Genomic DNA, 24,522 nt, shown 5'->3' with positions numbered 1-24,522 from the left:
TATCAACATGTTCACCGCCATCATGTTATATTCAACAATTCTACATTTATCCTAGAAATCAGTGTAAAGACAGATTGGTTTGCATAGCATTTGGGACATAACTAATAGATCATTAGGTCTCTTATATTAACCATTTAATAAATGAGAGGGGTGAACTAGGGAAATGGATTTGTAAAATGTACTTTTATGACTGTCTGCATCAGAGTTTCAAACTTTGCATATACAGTAAAATGCCTCTTTAGTTTTTCTGCTCAGAAATGTGGTGTTGGTCAACCTATGCTAAGCCATCCTTGGTTGGACAAAATGGGTGGGGATGGAAGGGGAGGAATAAGACTATGGGCAACTCCATTTGTGATGACAGATAAGGCTTGAGATGTAAAACTCATATCTGAAGTAAAAAATACACAGTTTTGTAGTGTCCTGATCTTGCTTCTGCCCTTAGGCCTTACTGAGATTTTTTTTTTTCCCTTATGGCTTCAGTGTCAACTAAATTCTCAGTGAAAAGTGCTTTTTCAGCCATTTGGTATACCTTTCTTCACTGGTTAAGGACATAAATGTTAATTAGCACTCTAAACCTGGGCTATCTACTTCTCCAAGTTACATACCTGGAGTACGGTCCAGACATAGTTGGTTATGTTTTTTGAAACATTTGTGTGGAGGATGCTTGGGTGAGGTGCAGCAGAAACAGTGGACTTCTTAAAGTAAGTTTAGTCTGCGCAGGGTGGTCACCTTTCATTGACAATTCGTCATTATTTAATGGTGTTGGGCATCGGACAGTAGAGAAATCTTAGCTAAAAGAACCTGAACATTGAAGTTAGAATTGTTTTTATATTCACTGTATGTGCAAGAATAAAATGACAGCTGTGCTCACTTGTGGTTTTGCATCTCACGCTTTTTTTCCTTTCTTTTTGGTACAGCCGAATTTGCGGGAGTCCTTGTCCAGCAGTGTGGCCTGATGTTATAAAATTAGCTTATTTCAACACAATGAAACCAAAGAAGCAGTATCGTCGAAAACTGAGAGAAGAGTTTGCTTTGTAAGGATGAAGAATTAGTTTAGTTAACTGTAATAGCATTAAGTTTTCCTGGAGACTTTATGAACTTTACTATTTTCTGCGAGAGTAAATATAGATTAAGTGTAAAGAAAAATGACTTCAGGTTCTTATCCTTCCCATGATACCCACAGAGCTTGTATTAACCCTTATTTAATAGGAGCTTCAAGAAGAAGAAAGGTGGCTCTAAAATTTCAGCCACCTGTCAGCTTTCACCTAAGGAAACATTTATTTTCCATTATTGGTACACCTGCTTGTTGTCCCTATCCAAAAAAAAACCAGCTCAGAGTATTTAATTGTTTTTTATTGGGACAACTGTCTACAGCTGAGTATGTGGTCTGGTTAATATTAGTCTTTTGGATCATAAATTCATTCAATACAGAGGAGTTATCTGAACTGCGTATTCTAAAATACTACCATTGGACTGGTTTTATGTCAATATCACATGTGAAAGTTATGGAAAACAGCTGTAAGTTTATTTTAAAGTGTTTGTTCCCCTCCTTCAGTCACTGTGGGTTTCAGGAGAAACATACCATCCTGTTCCTACTAATGAAACATCTTCAAAGTGATAGAATTGTTGTCCATGAACCAATCAAAGCTGCAACTCCCTGGGTGCTAAATTCCAAAGTGTAAAGTAACAATATAGTCTCAGCTTATAGAAGTGGGGATTTTTTTTGTAAGGACAATGTTTCAAACAGTTAAATGACACAAAGCAGAGAAAGCTTGGGTTATATGCTTGCTCAGGTAATAAAAGGTGAAGTTTATCTTTGTCTCCTACTACCAAGCTCAAGTTGTGGGTTTTGTTAGGATGTAAGTTAGATAACCTAAAGATTTTGGAAGGAATGTGTTTATCAAAATTTTGCACGGAGTTGTGTGATTGAAAATGTCATGCCTTTCTCCGTTTTGCTTTTTTGTAGCATCCCACCAGCTGCATTAGATTTATTCGATTACATGCTTGCTCTGGATCCTAGCAAGCGCTGCACAGCTGAACAAGCTCTTCAGTGCGAGTTTCTGCGAGACGTGGAACCATCTAAAATGCCTCCTCCAGAGTAAGTCATTTGCTTTTGATAATGGTCCTTACCTCTACAAAATGGGAACATGCACTGATTTCATTAAGCTCATTGTGTTTCAGTTAAAGTAGCTTGTGGCAGAACAAAAATGGTGATACATACAGTTGTTAATTGGTGATTTTCCACTAAAACGGTTTTATTTGTTATTCCTATAACTATAGCTACTGAGTCTTTTGTGCCTTAAACAAACAAACAAACCCACGACCCCTTACATGAATGCCTCTAATGTTGAAAAGCCATCATTTATCCTTTTATCCGTTCATCAATGTCTACTTTTTCCAAGGGTTTTTGGTTCGTCTGTTAATCTGCATTGCCTTCTTTGATGGTAGAATGACACTGGGTATAGAATTCTGCAAAGGTACCTGAGTGTTAAAGTGAAATACTATAAACCATTTCCTGTATCAGATAAGATTCTTGGTTTTACAGTTAGGAGAAGTGAAATACTTTGTGCAGAGGAACTACACTTACTTCTGACACAGTGTGCACAGAAAAGTGTTGCCTGTTCTCTTGAAAGAGTAAAGGTCTGCTTTGGGAAGAAACAGCTGTTCTTTTAAAAGGAGTGACAGTGCTGATTGCAAGGACTGTAGGATACTTCTCACAATGAGTTCTTGCTTGCTTCCACTTGGATTTGACTAAACACCTGGCAGGTCTTTGACCTGGTGTGCAGGAGGAGATGATAAAGGAAGCAGTTGTCATACTTGTCTTTCCATTGGCTATTGTCATCTGTCACCTCATTTTTCCATGTTCTTGGGTGAAGGAACTGCTCAAACAGTTATCAGTATGTCCTAGGAAAACAGAAGGCGCTGTTTTTATTGCCTATCTCAGTATTCCCTTTGTCTATGGGATGGGTCTCTGTGTTCCTTGGGAAATCAGAATTTGGATGGCTGCAGGCAACAGTAATGGAAGGACAGAACTGGTGGCAAATGACTTCCTTAGGAGACTTTTGCCTCTGCTTTTATTTGTCTTAAAGGACTGAGATATCCCTTGTTCTTCCTAGTATCCTAACTTTACCTTTGTCAAGTGCTGTTTATTCCTGCAACATTTTGTTTCTTCCTACTTCCTTGGTTGTCTGTGCTGTACAACTATAAATTCTAGACAGCCATTTCTGTTACTGTGAACAAATATTTGAACTCATGCTGCAGCAGTGCTTTTACAAGTGGACAAAAGGAATTAGTCACCCTGACCCTGAAAGAAACACTTTTGTATTGATAACTCTGTTATCTGTTACTCTGCAGATTCTGTTTTATAGCAAGTGTACGGCACTGATTTTGAAGTCTTGAATTAAATAATTAGGCTCTTCATGAGCATGAATGCAAGAAAGTAACATTGATTCTCATTTTAAGATATATGTTCCCCTTTTCTGTCAGACACCTGTGCTTCTGAAATAGGCACTCAATGAGGAGATTTTAGACTGAAAAAGCAGATCTGGGATTTTGCTGGGTGTTTTCTGATGTATTTCCAAGTTCCAGTAGGTTCATCTTTCAAAAGTTACATTACGTGTGATTTAAGCATTTATTTTACCAACATGGTTTAACAAAAAAAACCAACCAACCAAACAAACAAAAAAAACCCTGGGATAAATCTGTTTATCTCTACTCGTTCTTTGCAGCCTTCCTTTGTGGCAGGATTGCCATGAGTTGTGGAGTAAGAAACGCAGAAGACAGAAGCAGATGGGCATGACTGATGACTCCACAGCAACTAAAGTCCCTAGGAAGGATCTGTCTCTAGGCATGGATGAGAGCAGAACCAACACCCCACAAGGCATGCAAACTTCTTCCCAACTCAAAACTCAGGGCAACTCTAGTGTAGCACTTGGTCAGTAATATTTTCGGTTCTTATAATTATCTTCTACTTGGATTGCACCTCTAGAAATTCTAGATGTTATTTTCAGAGTACTGACGTCTCCTGGCTTCTTGAGGGAGGAACAGTATTGTAAGTTAAATCTTTGTTACAAAAGATTTACCTTTGCTTTTGGAAACAAAGTGTTCCTTTTAAGTTTTACTTAATTTTTCAATCTGGTCAGAGCAGCTACCTTGCTCTGTATTTTGAGGGGTTTTACCTCTTGTTTGTCTGTAGTAGTTCTGTAATCTCAGAAGCCAGCTGCTGCTCTGAGTTCTTCACGGTCTCCATATATCAGAGGAGCTTTATTGGTATTCATAAAGTGATCAGAAGGCAGATTTTAGAACAGTCATCATTTCAAGTGAAACAGATTTCTCTGCTTTCCAAGTTGTTTGGGGCTGAACCAACTTCTTAAAAAAAACAAAACCCACAAAAACAAACAAACAAACAAAAAAAAACAACAACCAAAAAAATACAACAAACCACATGCCACTGCAAAGCCAGCTATAAGATGATATAGCTACCTCTGTAGATTGCACAGCCATTTATTCTGAAGTTTAACTGAAGTATCTTTCTTGGAGGCCAATTTTATAAGTATAATATAAAGAGTAAATTAGTGGTTTCCAATGTGGACACCATTTGAGATACTCAGCAGTTAGGTGATAGTTCCCTCATAATATTTAGAAATATACAGAGTAACAATACTAAATAGATACCTGATAATTTTAATTTAGACCATTGCGCAAAGTGACCATAAATCCTATGACACTGACATAGGAGCTCAGCTGAAGAAAAACAGTAAATGCATTCACAGGCCCTGAAAATTCTTTAATACTAACCATTTTGAATTAACTCTTCATTTAACAATAGGGCCGAGTTCTGAATACTTTGTGCAAGATACATAGAAAATAGTTATTTTGATCACATTTTATTGCAATTTATTGCCTCTTGCTCATGTTCATCCTGTTTCTCACTGTAAGCCAGCTGTGAGCTTCTGCCACTCTGTATGTTCAAGCTGCAAGTTTTTGCAGCATTTTCAAGCATGACTTTCTGTAGCCCTTAAAATTTTTGCCCCTACAAGTGAAAACTGTATAGAAGTTTAAAGAGTCCGAAGAATAGTGGTTATTTTCTTTGTGCTTTTACAACAGGCAGCCCAATGAGACTACCACATTCATTAGTCATTAATACTAACTATGCAAAATAAACAAATAGAGAAGGAGTACTTCAGTCCTATATTGCTGTTTGTCCATATGTACATAGAAAAATAATCTAGGTAGAAAAGAAGATAATTTAGTTTTCAGTGAAGCTAAGACGCTTCAGCATTGAGGTGTTTTCTGTATTAAGTAAAACACTTCTGGAAGCCATAATGCACCTTAGATAATATCATCAGTAAGGCACACTAAGGAATTCTATGTACAAATGCAAGCTTTAAACAAAACTGTTGCGTTTGTTTCTGAGCACCCCAAAATAAGAGGTTAAAAATACCTTGGATCAAGTTGCTAATGTTCTGATTCATGAATGGGACCCCCAGTTATTGCATCTTAAAACTTAACATGAGCTATATAGAGCTCAATAATTCTGTTCTGGTGGAAACTGCCAGGTTTCCCAGAATACAGTTTGCTCTTGGAATGGACTTGAAAGTAAACAGAGGGTATGGAATAGGTAGATTAGTTTCTGCATTTGGCATTTTTCTGCTGAATTTTCACAGAGAGTCTGAGAGAAGTTTGAGTGTTGAGCATACCATCCTCAGATGTCACAAAACCAACTGTTAACAAGACATCTGAGTGAGAAGCAGCAGTCAAGGCATTAGAAATGTTGGGTGTTTTTTCTGTATTGCCAAATAAAAGGTGATTTTATAAATACATAAAGTTGTTGAAGTCCCTAGATCCTGCCTGAGAGTACATTCTGAGTACTTGTATCCCTGGTGCACATCCACAGGCAGGGTAGTGGGTTTTGCAGCCCTTTCCAGCTGTGCTGCTCTTAGCCTTGGAGGGCAAATACTTAATGCTTTTGTGCGTGTGTCACTTTTTTTCAGTCGTGGCTTTGAATCTGCTATGAATCAGTATGTTGGTAAAGTAGCAGAATGGCAGCAGAGGACAAAATGTGTTTGTGTTGATCTGGGTTGATCAGGGCTCTGTCAGCACAGCCATACACACTCATTTTTTAAACTGCTTGTCTAAGTCATCTACTCATAGGGCCTGTTGAAGTCCAGGCTGGTTCACTTATTTAAAAACAAACTACCACAGTGGGTGTTCAAAACTAAGAAACTACTTCGATATTCTGACATCCTTGTTCATATTCCCCTGCATTATTGTAGTCTGCTCTTATTTGTGGCAGACTCCATTTCATTGAAGAAAACTGCATTTTCCTGCTACTCAGTGATTGACTCATGTCTTTCAAACTGAGTGCTTCGTTTTGTGTTTATACTGCTAGCTTCTGGGTCACCTAGAGCCTGGTCACTTGAGCAGGTGTTAGAATCCAGATGCTGAATTAGAATGGGCCAGAATACGACTGGAAATGTGTTTTGCAGATGACGGCTTTTTAACAGAGGGATGTGATAGGTCAAATATAGGAAATTTTGTGGAGATTGGAAATCTTACAGCTGCTTAAAGCAGGTGGCCTTAAGCCCCAGCTTAGTTGTATTGTGGAAAATGGAGCTCCAGCTTGATGTTTCTCATCTGTCCAAGTGTGTTCACACACCCCTTGGAAGTCACTTTCTTTATATTGGATCTTACTATTCCATTTCCTATACATACTCCCCCAGCATTTGCAGTTAATATTTAAAAGCATTCCATTTCTATGTTGTCCAAACCCACGCTTTGCCAGTTGTGTCAGCCATGCTAGATTAGTCTTACTTTTGAGTTTCTGAAATATGCCAGTTCTAAATAATACTTAAAAACACCTTTTTTGTCTTTAGCAAAAACAAGCACTGGACAGCAGTTAAACCAGAATGAAGTGGCAATCCTGCTAAACCTGCTACAGTCTAAAACAAGTGTTAGTTTGGCGCAGTTTGCCCAAGTGTTGAATATTAAGGTAAACGCAGAGACTCAGCAGCAAATAAATAAAATAAATCTTCCTGCTGGAATTTTGTCAGCAGGTGAAAAACAGTCAGAACAGCAGCAGCAGCCGCCACCACCTCCACCGCCACCACCAGAACAGGATCCTCTAAAACAGCCGACTGTCACGCAACCTCCTGCGCCACCTGCTCAGCTGAGTCAGCCTAAAGTTGAGACTGATGCTGCCCAGGCAGCTGTGCAGAGTGCATTTGCTGTTCTGTTGTCTCAGTTAATAAAGGCTCAGCAAACAAAACAAAAAGATTTTGCGCTGGAGGAGAAGGAAAACGGATCAGGAAATGAAATGTCGTTACAACTCAGGCAGCCTCCAGAGCCCACCACTCCTGTGTCTGTCAGCCGGGACGACGTGGAATCTCCGGCACCCGGCTACCCACATCTGATCAAGTCATTATATACGTCTGCAGGTACTGAAGGTCTTTTTTGCTAACCCACAGGTACCTTGAACAGTGGAGACATAATAGTTTGGGGATAAAGAGTTAACATGTTAACCATATGAGTCTGTGTGAGTATAAGACAGATTATTAAATAGATTTTGTCGTGGTTTGTGTCTGGATCATAGAATTCATGTCTTACTGTAACACATGCTATGCAGACAGAGCAAAAGATGATCCCCACTCTAAGAGGCACACAAGTGCTGGTGGTGTTTCTGATGAAACAGTTGTATTGATCATTTTTCTGGGGGGTTGAGGTTTTCTTAGTGCTGTTTGGGGTGGAAAAGACAGTCTTCCCTAGCAAATTTGTAGGTGGAATTTGCCAATTCTGACTGTGTTTAGGTAAAGCCCATTTTGGGGAGAGGGTATTTTATTTCTGTTTTTAATGCTGGCCAGAGCGATTTCTTAGTGTGAAATTCTGTAAGTGGTTACCCATAACTGTCACTAACTGACATGGCTGAAAGTTTCCATTGGAGTATAGTCCTGGCTTCTTTTCTCAAAGTGTAGAGTTCATTTGTTCATCTCTTTGGATTGCTATTTCAGTTTTATTGTATGGAGGTTTATGTATTGCTTTCTGGTGTTTACAGCTGTAGAAAAGAGTATTCTGAAGTGGTTTGGGACTGCTTTTTGAGATTGTTGGGGGTTGGTGGGTCTTTTGTTCGTGGTTTTTTTAACCTGAAGTTTGGCTGTCCTTGCTAGGGTGGCCTTTTGTCCCTCAAGATTATTATCTCTGTTTGCAAATCTTTTCTGCTCCCTCTTTGAATTTTCTCGTGTTCGTGTGTTGCTTGAGGTTTGGGGTTTTTTTAAGGAACTTGTACCTTTTTTCTTTGACTGCTTGACGAGTAATCTTGCTTTGATGAAAAACTCGCATCACCTTCCTGAAGCAAAATAATCTGTCCAACTACCAATAAATTTGACTAATAAGTTAATGAGAACTGAAGTAACAGGCCTCAGTATTATTCCAGAAAAGAGTCCTTTGCTTTCTCGTATTATTATTGTATATTTTTATTCCAAAGCTTTTCTTTTTCATCTGCTTAGGTCAAGAGGATTTGGTTCGGCAGTCTGAGATGAGGCTTCTAAACCGAACACCTGAACAAGAGCGCCCTCGGATCTTGCCTCCAGACCAGCGTCCCCCAGAGCCACCGGAGCCACCTCCTCTTACTGATGAAGACCTTGATTATCGGACAGAGAACCAGCATTTGCCTATAACTAACTCATCAGGAACAGATCCTCACGCAGGAGTGAAAGCAGCTCTCCTGCAGCTGCTTGCTCAGCATCAAGCTCAGGCGACAACAGAGGAGCCAGTACAAACGAGTGTGGATTATCAGGCTAGAGACTCCTACGTATCAGGCCCAGACTACAAGGATAACTTTGGATCATCTTCCTTCTCATCTGCCCATTATGGCAGTAGCGATGGAATAGGAAGCGGGTCATCAGGAGCATTAGAAAGGAGGAGCTTCCTTGGAAGCTCGGAGATTCAGTCTCTGGATAACTACAGTACTGCTTCATCTCACTCTGGTGGTGCCCCTCCTCCGTCGGCCTTTTCAGAATCCTTTCCCAGCTCAGTAACTGGTTATGGAGACATTTACCTCAACACTGGCCCCATGCTATTTAGTGGAGATAAAGACCATAGGTTTGAATACAGCCACGGCCCGATCCCGGTTCTGGGGAGCAGCGGCGACGCTTCCGCAGGGCCAGAGGGTACGCACTCTTTGCCTACAAAGATGCACAACTATAGCTATGGAAGTAACTTACAGGAGAACCCTGGTGGCATCAGCCACATGCGTGGACAGACTTGGACTTCTCCTGCCCAAGGACCTGGCTATTCCCAAGGATACAGGGGACACATTAGCACATCTGCAGTGAGAGGGCGAGGCAGAGGATTACCATATTGAGTATCTGTTTTTCCTCAGGCACATCATTTTTATCTGGAAAAACGACTTTTTTGTTGTTGTTTTTTTTTTCCTAGCTGCAGTTTAAAGCAGCAGTTCAACAGACTTGAATAATGTTAATTCAACAGCTTTATTTTTATGTGGAAAAGGGTCTTGCATACAGTAGGAAAAATTAAAAATGCTTAAAACTCATGCTGTCTGAAAACTAGATAAATTGATTGTACATGTTCACAAACTCTAGTTCTGAATTTTATTTTGTATTTTGGCAGTTTTAAGTGGATGCTAAATTTAGGGACATCAGCTTTTTATGGCACTCTTTCAGATCTTCTGAACTATGCACATTTGTGCTTTTTTGTAAGTTTGGACCAACTTTTATGTAAAAAACTTTTACAACAATCAAAGCAGGGCACTGATTTATTTGGTATTTTTCTTTTTACAGAACTACCTTTAGTCAAGGGTCACTGTCAGTCTTTGCACTGCTTTCAGTGTTATTGTGGAAGGTGTACTTTGTGCTCATTTCAGATAATAAAACACAACCTTTCTCTTGATGCAAAATTTTATAAATATTTGGTCAATGTTATTTTTTTTTCTTTCGAGAAAAAAAAAATGGATGTTCTGCTAAAATGTTCTCTCCATCTCCCAGGCTTGTTTATATAAAAACTGTTTTACTTGAATGGTAAGTGCCTTAACATGTAAGCTTAAGGTCTGCAAGAATTTGGAAGTACTTTCTAGATCGGTATGAAAATAATACCTAAACCTAGGTAGCTAACGTGAAGATTCAGATAATAATAGGCAACTCCAATAGGTCATAACCCTGTGCTGTTTACTTCAGGTGGGCCAGTTTAGAGACCTAATCTGACCTTGATGAAATCATAATTTCCAAATCGAACTTCATGAGAAATGTTGAAAGTGAGGAGAATGAAGAGTGTAGTTTTTCCTCAGCTCCCTCTTGGAGTTGTAGTAAGTGTTTTAGTTCCTCTGCCAAATAAACTTATACTTTATATGTCCTTACCACGTGATGAAATAGTTTTTTCTCTTAAATGTCAACAGCAGTAATTACTTTACTTGTGTGAAAAGCTGACACTGTTGTCTTTTTACCACAAATACTGCATTTTAGGAAGTAACCAAAGGAAAAATGACCAGTATTTAAAGCAACAGCAAAATGTTTGCCCGTAGTTCTAATTCTCTGTAAACTTGTGATTGTGCCAATTAATTGATTTTTCTATCTGCTGTTCCACAAACCATTTTAATATTGGAACTTAGTCTCTCTGAAATGCCTGTAGTTAAAACTCTTACCAAGAGCCACCTCTCATATTAATTGCAACTTGCGGCATGTTTTTTTTCCTTTGACAACACATGGTCTCTCTCCTGCAGAGAGGAGGTATGGTTATATTTTGCATGTACGTAAAAGAATGTTTTAAAGCCCATATTGGAAACAATTTTCCAACTGATTATCCAGTTGACAAATCGGTACCTTATGTAACTGAGTGTTTTAATTATTACTTTTTAAAAAGTAAAATTTCTGCTTACACTAATACAAATGTAGTCTTGTCAGTGACTTTTTGGATTTTCAGAATGGAAGCCAAAGTTGTTGGTGTTTTGTTTTTAGTCGAAAGCCCTGGTTCATGTATGGCCAACTACCACATTGTAGAGCCTGGAGAAACTCACTTCGCCAAGTCCGTAGTGTTTGAGGATCTGGCAAAAGAGAAATGGAAAGAGACTCACGCTGCTTACGATGTCCCTGTAAGTCTGGCAGTTGCCCTCAGTAGGCACAGTAGAGAATCCTGCGATTGGAAAATAAGAGCGGCCTGGCCAGAAATAAATACTTATGACCTGAATAGCCTGTGCTTAAGAAAAACAAAATCTTCACGTGTGAATGACAGCGCGTTGGAGAGTTTTCCTTGAGTAAGGACACCCCCATAGCTTTTTTCTGCTAGTAAAGTTTTAAAGGCAAACGTCATTAGTGTCATGTAGATATGGACAGTGTCAGCTAAAGCTTTTTGTTTACTAATCTTAAAAAATCCCACAATTATACACACAGATTGTTCTGGTTTTTTTTTTTTTCAAAATCAAGCAAAAGACTTTCAAAGCTCTTAGGCAGTTGCTTTCACTAAAAACGTGCAATCTGGTGTTACTCTCCTGCACTTCAAATGTAACTGCAGGTGATAGTTGTCTAAAAAAGCAGGTAAGTTCAAATGGAAGGTAGATCTCAGAGGACTAAATTATTTGATTTCCAATACAGAAAGGCAAGGAAGACTGCTTCCTGTTCAGAGGCAAATTTTTGAGTCATTTAGTTCACCTCAGTTAAAGGCAGAGAGGTCAGTCCCCTCTGCATACGTAACCACCAGTGCAGTTTCCTTATGGGCTGGCAGCACCCCAATGTTGCATTGTTCCGCCAAAAGAGTTTTCAGTCTTTGGCCATGAAAAAAAAAACATCACGAGTAATCCTGAGTGTGAGGAGACGGAGATGCAATGAAGAATTGACTTCTAGACGAGTCGAAAATAAAACTCTGGCACGCTGTGACAGATGCGCGCTGCACCATGGCATTGCCCCAAATTCAGTTTAAGGATTACTAGCCTGTGACTTTGAACACTTACTTGCCTGAGACAACAGTGTTAGTGTAATTTGGAGGGAAAGTTGACGTATTTCTATATATGATAACTCTGAAGAGATTGCCTTTGCAACCCGGGGGGATCTTCGTGGCTCTTTTGCTGGCAGCCTTTCCTCCTGGGCAGGCGGAGGCTGCGTGTGGGGCAGGAGCTCTGCCCTCCCTCTGCGGGGGAGCCTCTGGGGTGCACGGCAGGAGGGTCTCTCCCCACAGCCCTGCTCCCCTCGCCCTCAAGGTGCTTCTGGGCAGGCCGGCAGCCAGGGAGCTAGCCGGATCGAAGGACTGAAAGTCCGCGTTCATTTGTGCTGGACCTGTGTATTACCTAGCAAAATTTATTTCGAATTAACTCACAGGATGAGGTGCTTATGTCAGTTCAGAATTTTACCCTTTTGAACAAATTTCACTTTGTCAGAGTCAGTCTGTGCTAGTTTGGCGTTTTACATCATGTGGCTATTGCATTTTTGATGCAGTAGTAGACATGCTGAAAACTGCATTATTTTTCTGTGGAGCCGTGGCTTTTGTTACTTTTTCCCCTGTTTCCCCCCTGCCACTCCTTTGGGTTTACATTTTCTGTGCTGCAATTCCAAAGTGTGCTACAGAGACCTGGACACTACATCAGAAAGTAAGCATTGTGTGTTTGTATTTTGAAATAAACATAGCAAAATACAGTAATTGTGGACTACCAAGTAGCAAGTACTTCATTATTAAGTGGTCTTGAGCCATACCAAGAGGAAGAAAGTGAGCACGACTGGACTGCTATGACCATGACTTAAACCACTTAGACTACTTTAGTACTTAAAATCAGCCAAAAAGGAAAAGGAAACAGCTTTTCTCAATGATTGCTAGTTGTTATCTTTAACAGAAGGAGCAGTGTTAGGGAAGAGGTGTAAAAATACATGTATCCTTAAATGTTAATATAATTTCTTGGAAAAATAATTTTTAAATGGCAAACTTTTATATTTTCTTATGTTTCCATAAAACATGGTCTGTGTTAATTTTTCTCCATACCCACGGCAGTGTAACGTGCGTTCTAGAAGCAGAGGCACCAAGTGTTGTAACGTAGGTTCTTACAGTTTTGAGTGCTCTTGTCCTTGGTGCAGGAGGCAGTTTCAGTTTTGGTGAAAGTTACACTTGGATGAGTTTAATATGTAATTATGCAGTAGAAAACTGAAGTAACATAGGATACCTCTTGTCTGCGGGCAAATTCAGTCTCAGACCATGAATTCTATTTCCAAGAGAAAAATCTCAGATGTATTTCCTGCATTATTCTTTTTGGTAATAAAACACACAAGTGTTTTACATACAACTTTTCTCCAGTCTGTTCTGTTACACTGTTTTTTACATGAGGAAATTTTGGATATTTCCCTTGATAGCTTTGGGATGTTCCATACACGTGGAAGTGTGTCGTGAAATTAAGGAATCGCCACAAAACTGATTTGAATTCTGTATTTAAATATGAAATGACCTTGGGTTGACTTAATATCGAACTAACTTTTGCTTATCAGGGTGAAGAATACTTTATTGCAGGAGTTATTTCAAGACAACCTAATTTAAAATAATCAAACTGTTATGCTTCAGCTTGCTTACTCTTTGTTGTTTTAAGCCATTTGTATATAAAATGTATTGTGCGGCCTGTAAATAAAATCCATGAAAACTTGAAGTCTTTCATTGTTTTCCCTCTCTGGTTATCAAATGGGGTTTCAAAAGAACATTGGGTTAAACTGAGGTGGTTTTTTGGAGTCCAGATGAGTATAATTTTCTGTGTGCTAAATTCTACAAAAATATTTAACCCATCTCCTACTTTTTCAAAGGAAAACAGCATCAGCTGCTGGTAGGAGTTGCTTGTCCCTGGTGAGCGTGGGAGCTGACGAGCAGCAACGATGTCGCGAAAGGAGGTGACGTGCTGGGGCTCTGCTCTCGCAAATGGGTCCCCCAGTGCTGAGATGCTGCTGCTCTTTTCCAGCAGCCCTTGCCTGGGCTTTTCAGGACAGTGGGCTGTTGCATAACATGGCATTTTTCTTTCTTGGTGCTGTCTGAGCAGAGGTGCAGTTAACATTCCCCACCGCTGTGCCTTTAAAAAGGATGACGTTTGCTTTAGAAGTCACGGGAAATCAGACCCGAAGAGCCGGGTATTTTCAGTGTCTGGCTGCAGGCGTGTGCTGCTGGTGAAGCGCCGCCTATCGAGCGCGGCTTCAGCAACTGCGCTTTGAGTGCCGGGGGCTTCTCTGCTTTTATCAGCTGATCTAATGAAAACATTTGCATCTTTCAATAAATGCCGTACTTCGGGCACTTCCTGTATCTAAAGTACTCTTAAACTGCTGCGGTCATCGCTTCAATAACTTGTGGTTGCTAAAGTCAGAAGATGTTGAGGGGCAATAGGGAGATGCAGGGGCTGGCACCGGTTATGTAGGTGTCCCTTGATGTTGCGCTGGCGGAACGCGTATCTGTAGCCCAAAGCATCTTCTCACTTCGGTTTTTCTTCTGATGACCAGTTCAGGCTGTATTATGTCAGATGTTGACTTGCACATAGCAGATCAGACAGATGCATGAAACAATTTCTAGTTGCGTGCTTCGTTTTTCCCATGAAAGCTGCAATTGAAACTAGTTGGCTCTGGTTTATGTTGGGGTACGAACCTGTAATGGTTTGAGAACAGTGCTGCATCCCGTCTTATTCACCTCTTGGTACAATATGGCCAACAAGCTGTGCCAAAGGGTACCAGTAGTAATTCCAGTGGAGTCTGCACATGAATCAGTGTTCTCAGCTGCAAATAGCATCAAGTGAAAGAGGAGAAAGATGGCAGAACAGCCTGTGTCAACACAGAGCAAGGAATACATCTGTGAAATCGGTGGCAAGAGAGGGAGCAAACCATTTTATGTCACAGCCATGAATTACTGCCTGTTACCTTTGAAAGAACCATGCAATTTAGCAGAAACGTCTGTTAAATTAGCTGAACCAGGATTAGGTTGCTTCTGTTTTTAAGGAATGCCTGTAAGCTCTGACAGGCCATGCGGAAGAAGGGGATTACAGCCACCAAGCTCGCCCATCACGTGGAAGAAAATGCAAGTCGTAGCTCTTGGCAGTGACAACAAAGAAGGGGAGAGAGACCTCCATTTGACAAATGAGGGAACTGTTTCTTTTCCCAGTCAACTGCATTGGCTTCCATGGAGCTTGAGAGTTTTGTTTTTAAAGCCACTTGCTCATTATGGCTGCTTATTTGGGGCTTTTTTTTTCAATTGCCCATGGAGAAAACTCACAGCCAGTGTGGTTTAACTCAGGACGAACTTTGAGTCTGAGCCTACAGTAATGTTTTCTTTTTCTTCAGGTGTAGCAGCCCTTGCTAATAGCCAATACTCAGATGGCTTTTCACAGTATGCCTTCAATTCCACTTCAGCAATTCCTCTGTGGGTACTTTGGACGTGCTATTAATATGACAAGTTCTTGTAATATGATGAATGCGCCTTTAATAGGACTTCTTGCAAAGAGGCTTTGTGAATTTTTTTTTCAAGTATTAGAAAAATTATGGTGTAGAAGAGATGTAGCAAAGTAGAAAAGGGCATACTTGCAGTGTTAGCTTTGCAGAAACCAGCCTGGGACCTTCTGGTACTTGCAAGCAGATCTGACAGCCATATACTGACCTTAAGGTAATTCAGAGGAGATTAATTGGTTTCTGTAGTTAGTATCTGACTTGTGCAGACGTGTTATGTCCGCTACACTCCCTCCTACATGCCCAGGTATGGTAATAGTTGCTAGAGGCAGTATTGGAAGCAAGTGTTTAACGTGTAGGTTGAGCACAGAAAGGTGTCTTTTTTCTTTATTCCTGCAAGTTCTTTTCAGACCTGTTTTAAAACATGTAGAATATTTTAGCAGGTTCTGAAATGGGGGAAAAATAATGCTGTTTCTCCTGCCTTTTGAGTGTTTTCTGAGGATTTTTGTTTCCTGGATGGCGGTGGTAGGGAGGTGCTGCTGTCTGCTTGGAGAACAGCATTCCCCTGCCATGGGGACCTCTCTGACCAGCAGTGCCACAAGAACTGATGCTGTTTCTTCTGATTGTTCCTGTGTCAGGGTTACCCTGAGCAAGGAATGGGCTGTACAGAGTACAGGACAGAAGCCTGACGTAGGATGGGATTTTCCCTGAACAAGGAAGAGATCACTACTTTCGTGTCCAGCAAGGGTGCTTTTACCTCCATTCTCCTCCATCCTCACCAATTGCCAGAAGCATCTACAAGAGTGGTTTCAAAGCAGGAACTAGTTTTGCTTTTGCTTGTTTGTTTGTTTATTTTCTGTTTTTCCTTAATGGAATTATCCTTCAGGGAGCTTTTGGATATTGGAAACCACTTTGAGACTTCCCCAGGTCTACTGAAGTACTGAGTGTTGCTCCTCCTTGACTCCATGGCACATCCCATCTGCTTTCTTCACCAGCAGCTCTCTCATGGGGGCAACACGTAGGACAACTTCCAGGGGCCGGGACAGGACATTTCCCTCACCTCTTCTCTCAAAGCTGAACTTCGGTGGCTCACGTTACAACTTCTAACCTCAAAGAGCAGTGGCAGGAAAATGCTTCTTACACAGGTCTTACATCTTTTTTTAAGGAAGAGACAAAGGCTTCACATGCTGCAGACTTCACTGACACAGCCGTCTCCTGGGCTGCTTCTCTTAAATTAAAAAGCATAATGCCTCAGCCAGAAAAATGCCATTGGTTTCAACACATCACCAGAATGGCCCAGCCCAGTGGTAAGTTCTCCTGCTGCACTACAGCTGCTCATCCAAACCTAGTGCCCTTCTGTTTCACCAAGATGGAGTAGCTGTATTGATACTCCAGAAATACGCCAGGCTTTAGGTTTGTTTGTTTTTGTTTCAAATTCTTCGACGTACCAGGCAACAAAGCACATAGAGCAGGCCATAGAGCCATATACAAGCTCTGTCTTTTGATCCATTCCCTGATGATCTCATGGGGTGAGAACGGAAGAAGGAAACAACCTTGTCTCTCTGGCTGATCACGGCTTTGCTGGTGGGATCTGCTTTTATTTCTATCAGGGAAATGTATTTGCTACTTGACACTGAAGATCTCTGAGTATCTTTCAGGTAAAATGCAAGGGAAGTATCTTCCTCCCCGGCTCGTGAATCCAAAAATTCCCAATGCTCTTACCTGAAGAAGGCCAGAATAATTTACCAGCATTTTTTCAAAACATTTTTTCTTGTGACCCGCTTTAGCTTCTACACAGACAAAGCACCATGTCTGGGACTTCATCCAACAACGTCTTTTTTTATTTTTATTTTTACTTTTTTTCCTCCACTTTCTTGCCAAACTGCCCCCTAACCTGCTTTAAAAAAATCCCTCCTTGTAGGGAGAATAAATCTTGCATTTCAATGTGAGAAAATGAGTAGGTGAGAATTTGAAACAAAGTAGAAACAGGGTTTTCCTGAGCTAAACCCCTTGTCTTCACATTTCTGTTAGCAGCGCTGCTCCTACCCGGCTCCGGGAAGGGCAAGCGGAGGGTACAGAGAGGCCTCTGTGCTCCCTGCCATCGCTGCTAACTTGCCCTCTGTCTCCAGGCAGTGCTTGCTGCAGGCTGTGATCTACCAGTGCATGTTATGAGGCATGTAAATGCTGTCAAGCGTCTTTACTGGGGTATTTGCAGGAGGGACACTCAACCGTAAAATGACAAAGCCCAACCAGGCCACAGCGGTTTTGTTCATCTCCCCATCTTTGACCCTGTGGCTGCAGGACAAGGCAGCGGCTGCTGCCTCCTCCGTGCCCTTGGGGCTCACAGGGATTCATGCGCATCTCATGGAGTTTGCAGCCCCAGAAGGAGGAGGCTGGCGGGGCAGGGTATGTGGAGCAGGGGCTGGAACTGCTCAGAGATGCGGTGGCACTGCGGTGTCCTGCTGCCTTGCAAAGAGGTCGGTTTTGATCTGAGTTTCCTTCGTGGACTTGCATTGTCTGCAGTGTTTGGATCCACGTGCATCCGTTTGTTCCCCGTTGCAAGCATCGTTTTTCTCCCAGAACAGTTGAAGTAGTGACACTGGTGCGATGACAAGATGATTTTCAGCCACTTGCTGGTCATCCAGGGTGTGTAACCACGCAGCATCCACCAGAGTGTATTGCTCTTCACCCTCTCCATAAGAAGGGAACACCTGCCTCTCATCAGCACAGCTGGTAAGCACACCATGACCTGTCTTTTCATATTACCTTGAAGGGGAGGGGGTATAGAAAAATGACATTATTTTTCTTATGGGAACCTGGGAGAATGGGGCTTGTCTGAGGCCACACGGGATGTCTACAGCAAAACAAGGAGCCAAATGAGAGTGTCTCTTGTTCTGCCTGGGTTACAGCAGTGAGTGCAGAGATCAGCACGTGGATGGTCCAGGTTTTATAATTCCGTGCCAATATCTGTCTCTAAATTGTAAGCTCCAAGACAAAGCAAACCAGAGGTCCTCTGCTCTGAAAAATAGAAGGAAACTCCAAAATGCTTTTCTGATTATTCTCATGGAATGATGTTTAAATTACAGTATATAAACCAAATTATTTCTGTGTAGCATCTTTAAAGCAAGCTTTACCAATGCCAGCTATTCTATGTTGCTTTTATTATTCCTTCTGGAAAAATGGTTTTTGGATGCTCCAGCATTTGCTGTTCCCCAGTTCCCTCCACCAGGCCAATGGGTGTTGATTGTTTCCAAAATACAAGATAGAGCACCAAGGCTTAGGTTAGATGAAGTTATTCCTTGTTCTGCACTGGACAGCCTCTTTGTGCCTTACTGCTTGCCCATAAAGTAGGAATAAATAGTAGTACTCTGTCCCTCAGGACCACATGAGAGTAAAAGCACTGCCTGAACTTCCCAAAAATGCCAGTAAGCACTAAAGATCATTAGAAAAATGCTGAACTTCTTCCTTCACTTAACAACTTTCTGATCTACAGCCCTGCAAAGCAACGTACGATGGAGAGTTCAGACTTCTGCTCTGTAGCTGACCCAATGGCAAAAACACGCAGAGGTTCCAGAGGGGAGCGGGCCATCCCTCTGCCTTCCTGTGCTACAGCTTAGAATGAAAACACATCCCCGGGCTGGGAAACAAATGATGATGTGCACAGGGCACAAAAACAGCCGCCAAAGTGACCCGTGTGCAGTCCTGTGACCGTCCCCACCCCACAAATGCTCTTGAAAACTTGTGTCATCTCCAGGCTGGAGATGCAGCATACCTGACGGTGCAGGTACCTTCCTGCTTTCTAACCTGCTACTGCATAAGAAAAATTAATTGTTATCATTTAATTTAATACCTTTTTTGTGTGTGTGTGTATGAAAATCGTTGCAGGGCTGGGGTGAGGAAGTAATCTAAGAACTACCAAAGACATGGGAAATGAACAGAAATCTATCGGTGATGTATACGAGAAGGGAGGTAAATAATAATAATTAAAAACTTATCTGCAGATGGTCTGGTGATTCCACATGAGGAAAGTATTATGGTAAACCTGGCAGACTTTATTAGAAGCTGTGTACCTTTTTCTTCCCAGGTTACGTCTCGTTACGGATTGCAGACCCTGCTCTGAGACTTCCAAGCAAGCACATACAATTATGCGAGATAGTGAAAGAAGACATGCAGGTAGTAGTAGCAATTTTTATTTGAAAACTGTATTTGCAATTACAATATTGCCTTTTGGGAACAATGACCAAAAAAAAAAAAACCCAAATCCCACAGAATTTTTAGAGCTGTTTATGAGAAATGCAACCCTCTTTCAGCTTTTAGCATCAGATAAACTGGAGACAGCTTTCTCTTCCAACTCATCTCCTGGGAGGCTCTGGTTTGGTTTTGTTATTTTGTTTTGTTTTAAATACAACATTTAAGTCTTAATTGTAAGGATGAAAATTCTTTACTGACATTCAGGGAAACCTTCTGCATTCTTTGTTGAAGTGCCTGCCATTTGTTGCTACCTTGCAGCCTCTCAACTCTTCTTTTTCACTTCTTTACTCCCGCATTGCACTTCATTATGGGAAGCAGTAAATCAAAGACCATCACTTCGCATCTGAAATCCAGTGTTTTCTGGGATTTTTTTTTTAAGTGTAGATATATTTAAATGTAGATATATGTACATATATAGGTATATGTAGATATACAGTGTGATGAAAATAAGGTGCTCTTGACTTTGCAGAAAGGATAAACGTGAAATGTAGAAAGGATATGTTAATGTCAAGTTTGAGACAGGAAACTCATAACTATATCTCGTAATTTTAGTATGCTTAGAGTATGGGCACACAGGTATGCCATTTATATGAAGTCACAAGTTCATACAGTTCATTTAAATATGCATTTATATGCATGAATTTATATGTAAAAATAAAAAAGAGCCACAGAATGTAGTTTGTATGCTGGTAAGTAAATAGATTATTATTTTCAAGTCCTTTTGTTAAGCAACATGTGCTTAAAAGTATCTGTTATTCTCTTTGAAGCGATAAATGAAAGGAATGTTTGATTGAGAAAATGTCAACATTTTAAATAAAATGTATTTTTCACCAAAATCGTTTGGTGAAACTGGCATGACCACCTAAACAGTATTTTTTTCTTGAGTATATGTTTCCGTCAAGTTCTAAAAAAATCCAGTCACTTGAGATACAATCCCAATATGAGGCATCTTCCTGCCACGATTAAAATATGTTTCTGTCTAAATATTTAAACTGTTTGACATATTTGCGGTGGCAAGAACAGAAGTGGAGTAACCAGCATCCAACAGAATCACATACAGTCAGTGCAGTCCGTAACAAAATAAAAAAGCTGGTAGCTCAAATATTAGGTGAGATCATAAATTGCCTCTATAGAAATAGGAAGAAAAATGTAATGAGAATGACAGAGATCAGTTATATTAACTAAGTAGAAATGAAAATTTCTAAACCCTTCTCTTGACAACAAGAGAAGGTAACAGGAAAAGGTCGGGATTTCATACTCGGAGTAGAAAGAACACGAACACAGATCACTGACACTTGAGGGAGTCTATTTCTAGTTGAAAGTGCAATCGATATTCAAAACAGCTTCTGTTGTAGGAAAAAGGGGAAAAGCGGCCAGCTTTCTACAGAAAGGAGAGACAACAATTTGACAAGACACAATCGACATGAACAACATACAAGCCACATGCTTTGGTGCACAGAGAGTGTTTAATAGGACACTGGCTCGACCTCTTCCAACAGAGCATCCTTTGGTTGCACGATGCTTTGACAAGTCGTGTAACTCCGCTGAGGGTTTCACAGGACGGGAAACACATCAACAGCAGCATCATTAAATTCATAAGCACATACACAGACCAAGCAAATTACGTTAGATTTTTTTATGGATAGGATTTTTGTAAAGTGGGTGCTCCAAAGCGTATGGGGAAGGTGGTAGCTCCTACTGTTCTTCAGAGCAGTTCTAAAAATTTCGTAAGTGGGAAGGATAAAGCTGCTCAAGTTGACATTAAGTTCACATTAAACACTCTGTAGGTAGTCAGAAGCAGCAAGAAATCAGGTTTGCAACATTTGTCTTACACACCCTGTGTTTTGCAAAACATCTACATCATGTAGGAGTAGTTACATTTATCCAGTCCTAAAATTACATTTGGCCCTTTGAAGGCAACTGTGAGGCTGATGTGGCCCCTCGTAAAAATGAGTTTGAGGCCTCTGATCTACATCATGTACTATATTGTGTATTGTTGAAATGTTAAATTCAGGACTTCAACAGTTTGAACACTACTAGTGATGCATTAACATTTTCAGGATAGATTTTCTGTAGCTCTTTAAAAACAAGATCCATGAAACGCATAATTATTATGGTAAGAGTTTTATGGTCTAGAAAATTATACCACTTGAAGCTCCTGTCCAAAAAAAATCCTCAAAAACAAAACCAAAAAACCTTGAAGACCTGAAACCTCAACTCCAGGAGTGAGTTTGTGGATTATATTTTCTATTTTGAAGCATGGAAAGTTTATTACAACACATTTTGGAATGCTTTTGCATTTTGCTTTCTGCTTCATTAATTTGTAAAGCTGAACCACATTTGTCTCCAGGAGATGCAAGAGCAGGTGCTTCGCCAGATTAGGCATCTATCGGTTATGAAAATACTGGTCATTTAAAAAAAAACCCTTATTAAATTAATAGGTAGTAAAGACTGGTTTATTCTCCGATAATTGCTTGAGAATATTCCACTGGAAGGGGCTACACTTTTGATTACAGCACAAATCATTTCCATATGCACTGAAATTCAATAGTACAAGTATCCTTCTCTGTTTCTTGGGAGACTGTGACCTCCACTGCTATGGTGTTGTGTGTGAAAACTTGGGCTGTTATCTTAGTTTGAAATTGTTCCTGCTGTCATTGCAGATTTTAGGTCAGATAAAGGATGAAAACCAAACCCCTGTTAACTTCAGCAGGGGTTTCCATTTAATTCTCCAGTGACGGCGCTTCCCTTTTGAAAAGAATTTTGCTTTTTTGGATAAAACTAGTTTTCATTTAAAAGAATATGTATAATTTGGCATACTTGTTTTGGCCACAGAAGGCTTGAAATGCAGATCTGCTTGAGAGCTGTGAACCACACAAAGATGTGGATTATCAAAGAAATCACAGAGATTCTCAATCATTCCAAATCCTTGCATGCTCATGACTGAAGAAGTGGATGTCTCTTGTTAAGAACAATGTTTCTGAGCCTAATTTTGTTCTCTACAGCAAATTGGAAAGGTGCTCAGGAAAATGGAAGTGGTTTTGCAGATATGTATCAGAATCTGGAACGTTTAATGAATAGTTATAGGATGGAGAGATGTTCACAGAATTAAACAGCTACCATTTATCACTAGCATGTGTTGGAGAGCATGGCTGCCTATCAGCTGGCATCCCTCCTCCCAAGAAGGTGACACATTTGGAACTTGCTCAGAAAATTTTATTGATGAATCAGCTTTAGGGACTGTAATAAGGACAGCAGGAAACACTGGTTTCTCTTCTGCCTCTGACTAGTAATAAGGTTTAACCAAGACAGCTTCTCTTGCTATTCTTTAATGCTCCCATTTTTAAAATGATGGAATAATAGTGTTGCCCTCTCTAAAGACTGACGTGATGTAATTGATGTGTTTACGTCTATAAGGTGAATTTCTGTTTAGAGGGATATAAGGATTAAAGCTGTTTCTAGAACTGTGCATTGTTGTTCTGTTTGCACAGATCTTTCACACTGGGCTGTCTGGAGCAATAGAGAGGTAAAATAATTAAGAGATGAGCCGTGATTTCTAAATCAGGTTAAAAGGCCTTGTTTGCACCACCTAAAAGAAACACAAGAGATGGAGAGTTGTAGACTTCCACCAAAATACCACACTTTGTCTTGAAAATCAGTTTCTTGTGTGGGTTGGTTTTTTTTGTTTGTTTGGTATTTGTTTTTTGGTTTGGTTTTGTTTTGTTTTGATTTTCCCTGGGTGGTGACACTAGTTGAATGGTCTTCGTGCCATAACCGCTTATTGTGCTTCACAATTTCCCATACATATTTAGCTGATTCAGCTATACAAAATGTGGACAATTTTGGTCATTTCTTGTAAGAGAGGTAGATTGGGTTTGGTACTATATTCTAAAAGACTGAGTAGTACCATTCGCTTCAAAGGAGGATTATACAAATGCGGAGTCAACAGGTCCACAGAAGGGTATTAACAGAGACTAGACAGATGCGTGTGCTCCAGCATCCCTCACCTAATTGTGGATGGTTGGGAGCGTGAAGGGCCAGCAGAAAGTGGCCTGGGAGATGCCTTCCCTCAACAGCACCTGCCTCGGCTGCAGGGGGAAACGAGTACTGGGTGAGATGATGGCTGGTCTGACCCCTCCTGCGGGATGCTTTTTATTCTTATGATTTTAAAAGGACAAAATGACAGCAAGCAGATGTCTGTGTTTACATTACTCCAGGACAGTCCTCCCAGGAGAAGAAAGGGGAATTCCAAGGAAGAGCTGTGAATTGTTTTAACTCTTTCTGCCATCGCCCTCTACTCTGACCTGGTGAGACCACACATGGAATATTGTGTCCAGTTCTGGGCCCCTCAGTTCAAGAAGGACAGGGAACTGCTGGAGAGAGTCCAGCACAGAGCAACAAAGATGATGAAGGGAGTGGAGCATCTCCCGCATGAGGAAAGGCCGAGGGAGCTGGGTCTCTTTAGCTTGGAGAAGAGGAGACTGAGGGGTGACCTCATTAATGGTTATAAATATACAAAGGGTGACTGTCATGAGGATGGAGTGAGGCTCTTCTTGTTGATGACCCATGACAGGACAAGGGGTAATGGGTGCAAACTGGAAGACAGGAGGTTTCACTTAAATATGAGAAGAAACTTCTTCTCAGTGAGGGTGACAGAGCACTGGAACAGGCTGCCCAGGGAGGTTGTGGAGTCTCCTTCTCTGGAGACATCCAAAACCTGCCTGGACGCCTTCCTGTGTAACCTCATTTGGGTGTTCCTGTTGTGGCAGGGGGATTGGACTGGATGATCTTTTGAGGTCCCTTCCAATCCCTGACATTCTGTGATTCTGTGTGACAAGACAAGAAATACAAATGTTGTTTTTCAAGGCCTAAATGTAACAAA

General features: G+C 40.8%; 1 protein-coding gene across 6 annotated transcripts in view; it reads left to right on the top strand.

Annotated features, from left to right (window-relative positions):
* Positions 1-13,624, top strand: part of CDK13 (cyclin dependent kinase 13) — a 48,610-nt gene extending 34,986 nt beyond the window's left edge. The window contains exons 10-14 of one of the 6 annotated variants that reach the window (XM_065051994.1): positions 918-1,034; positions 1,967-2,098; positions 3,729-3,880; positions 7,056-7,436; positions 8,502-13,624. In XM_065051994.1, the coding sequence (XP_064908066.1) occupies positions 918-1,034; positions 1,967-2,098; positions 3,729-3,880; positions 7,056-7,436; positions 8,502-9,358 (1,639 nt within the window). In that variant the 3' untranslated portion in view covers positions 9,359-13,624. Of the gene's footprint in view, positions 1-917; positions 1,035-1,966; positions 2,099-3,728; positions 3,935-6,875; positions 7,437-8,501 lie in introns of all 6 variants that reach the window. The other 5 variants (XM_065051993.1, XM_065051990.1, XM_065051992.1 and 2 more) reach the window with 5 other exon arrangements.
* The last annotated feature ends 10,898 nt before the right edge of the window (positions 13,625-24,522 follow it).

Source organism: Columba livia, chromosome 2 (genome assembly GCF_036013475.1).
Source record: "Columba livia isolate bColLiv1 breed racing homer chromosome 2, bColLiv1.pat.W.v2, whole genome shotgun sequence".
NCBI classification, from domain to species: domain Eukaryota; kingdom Metazoa; phylum Chordata; class Aves; order Columbiformes; family Columbidae; genus Columba; species Columba livia.
This window is presented reverse-complemented; position numbering and strand designations above follow the sequence as displayed.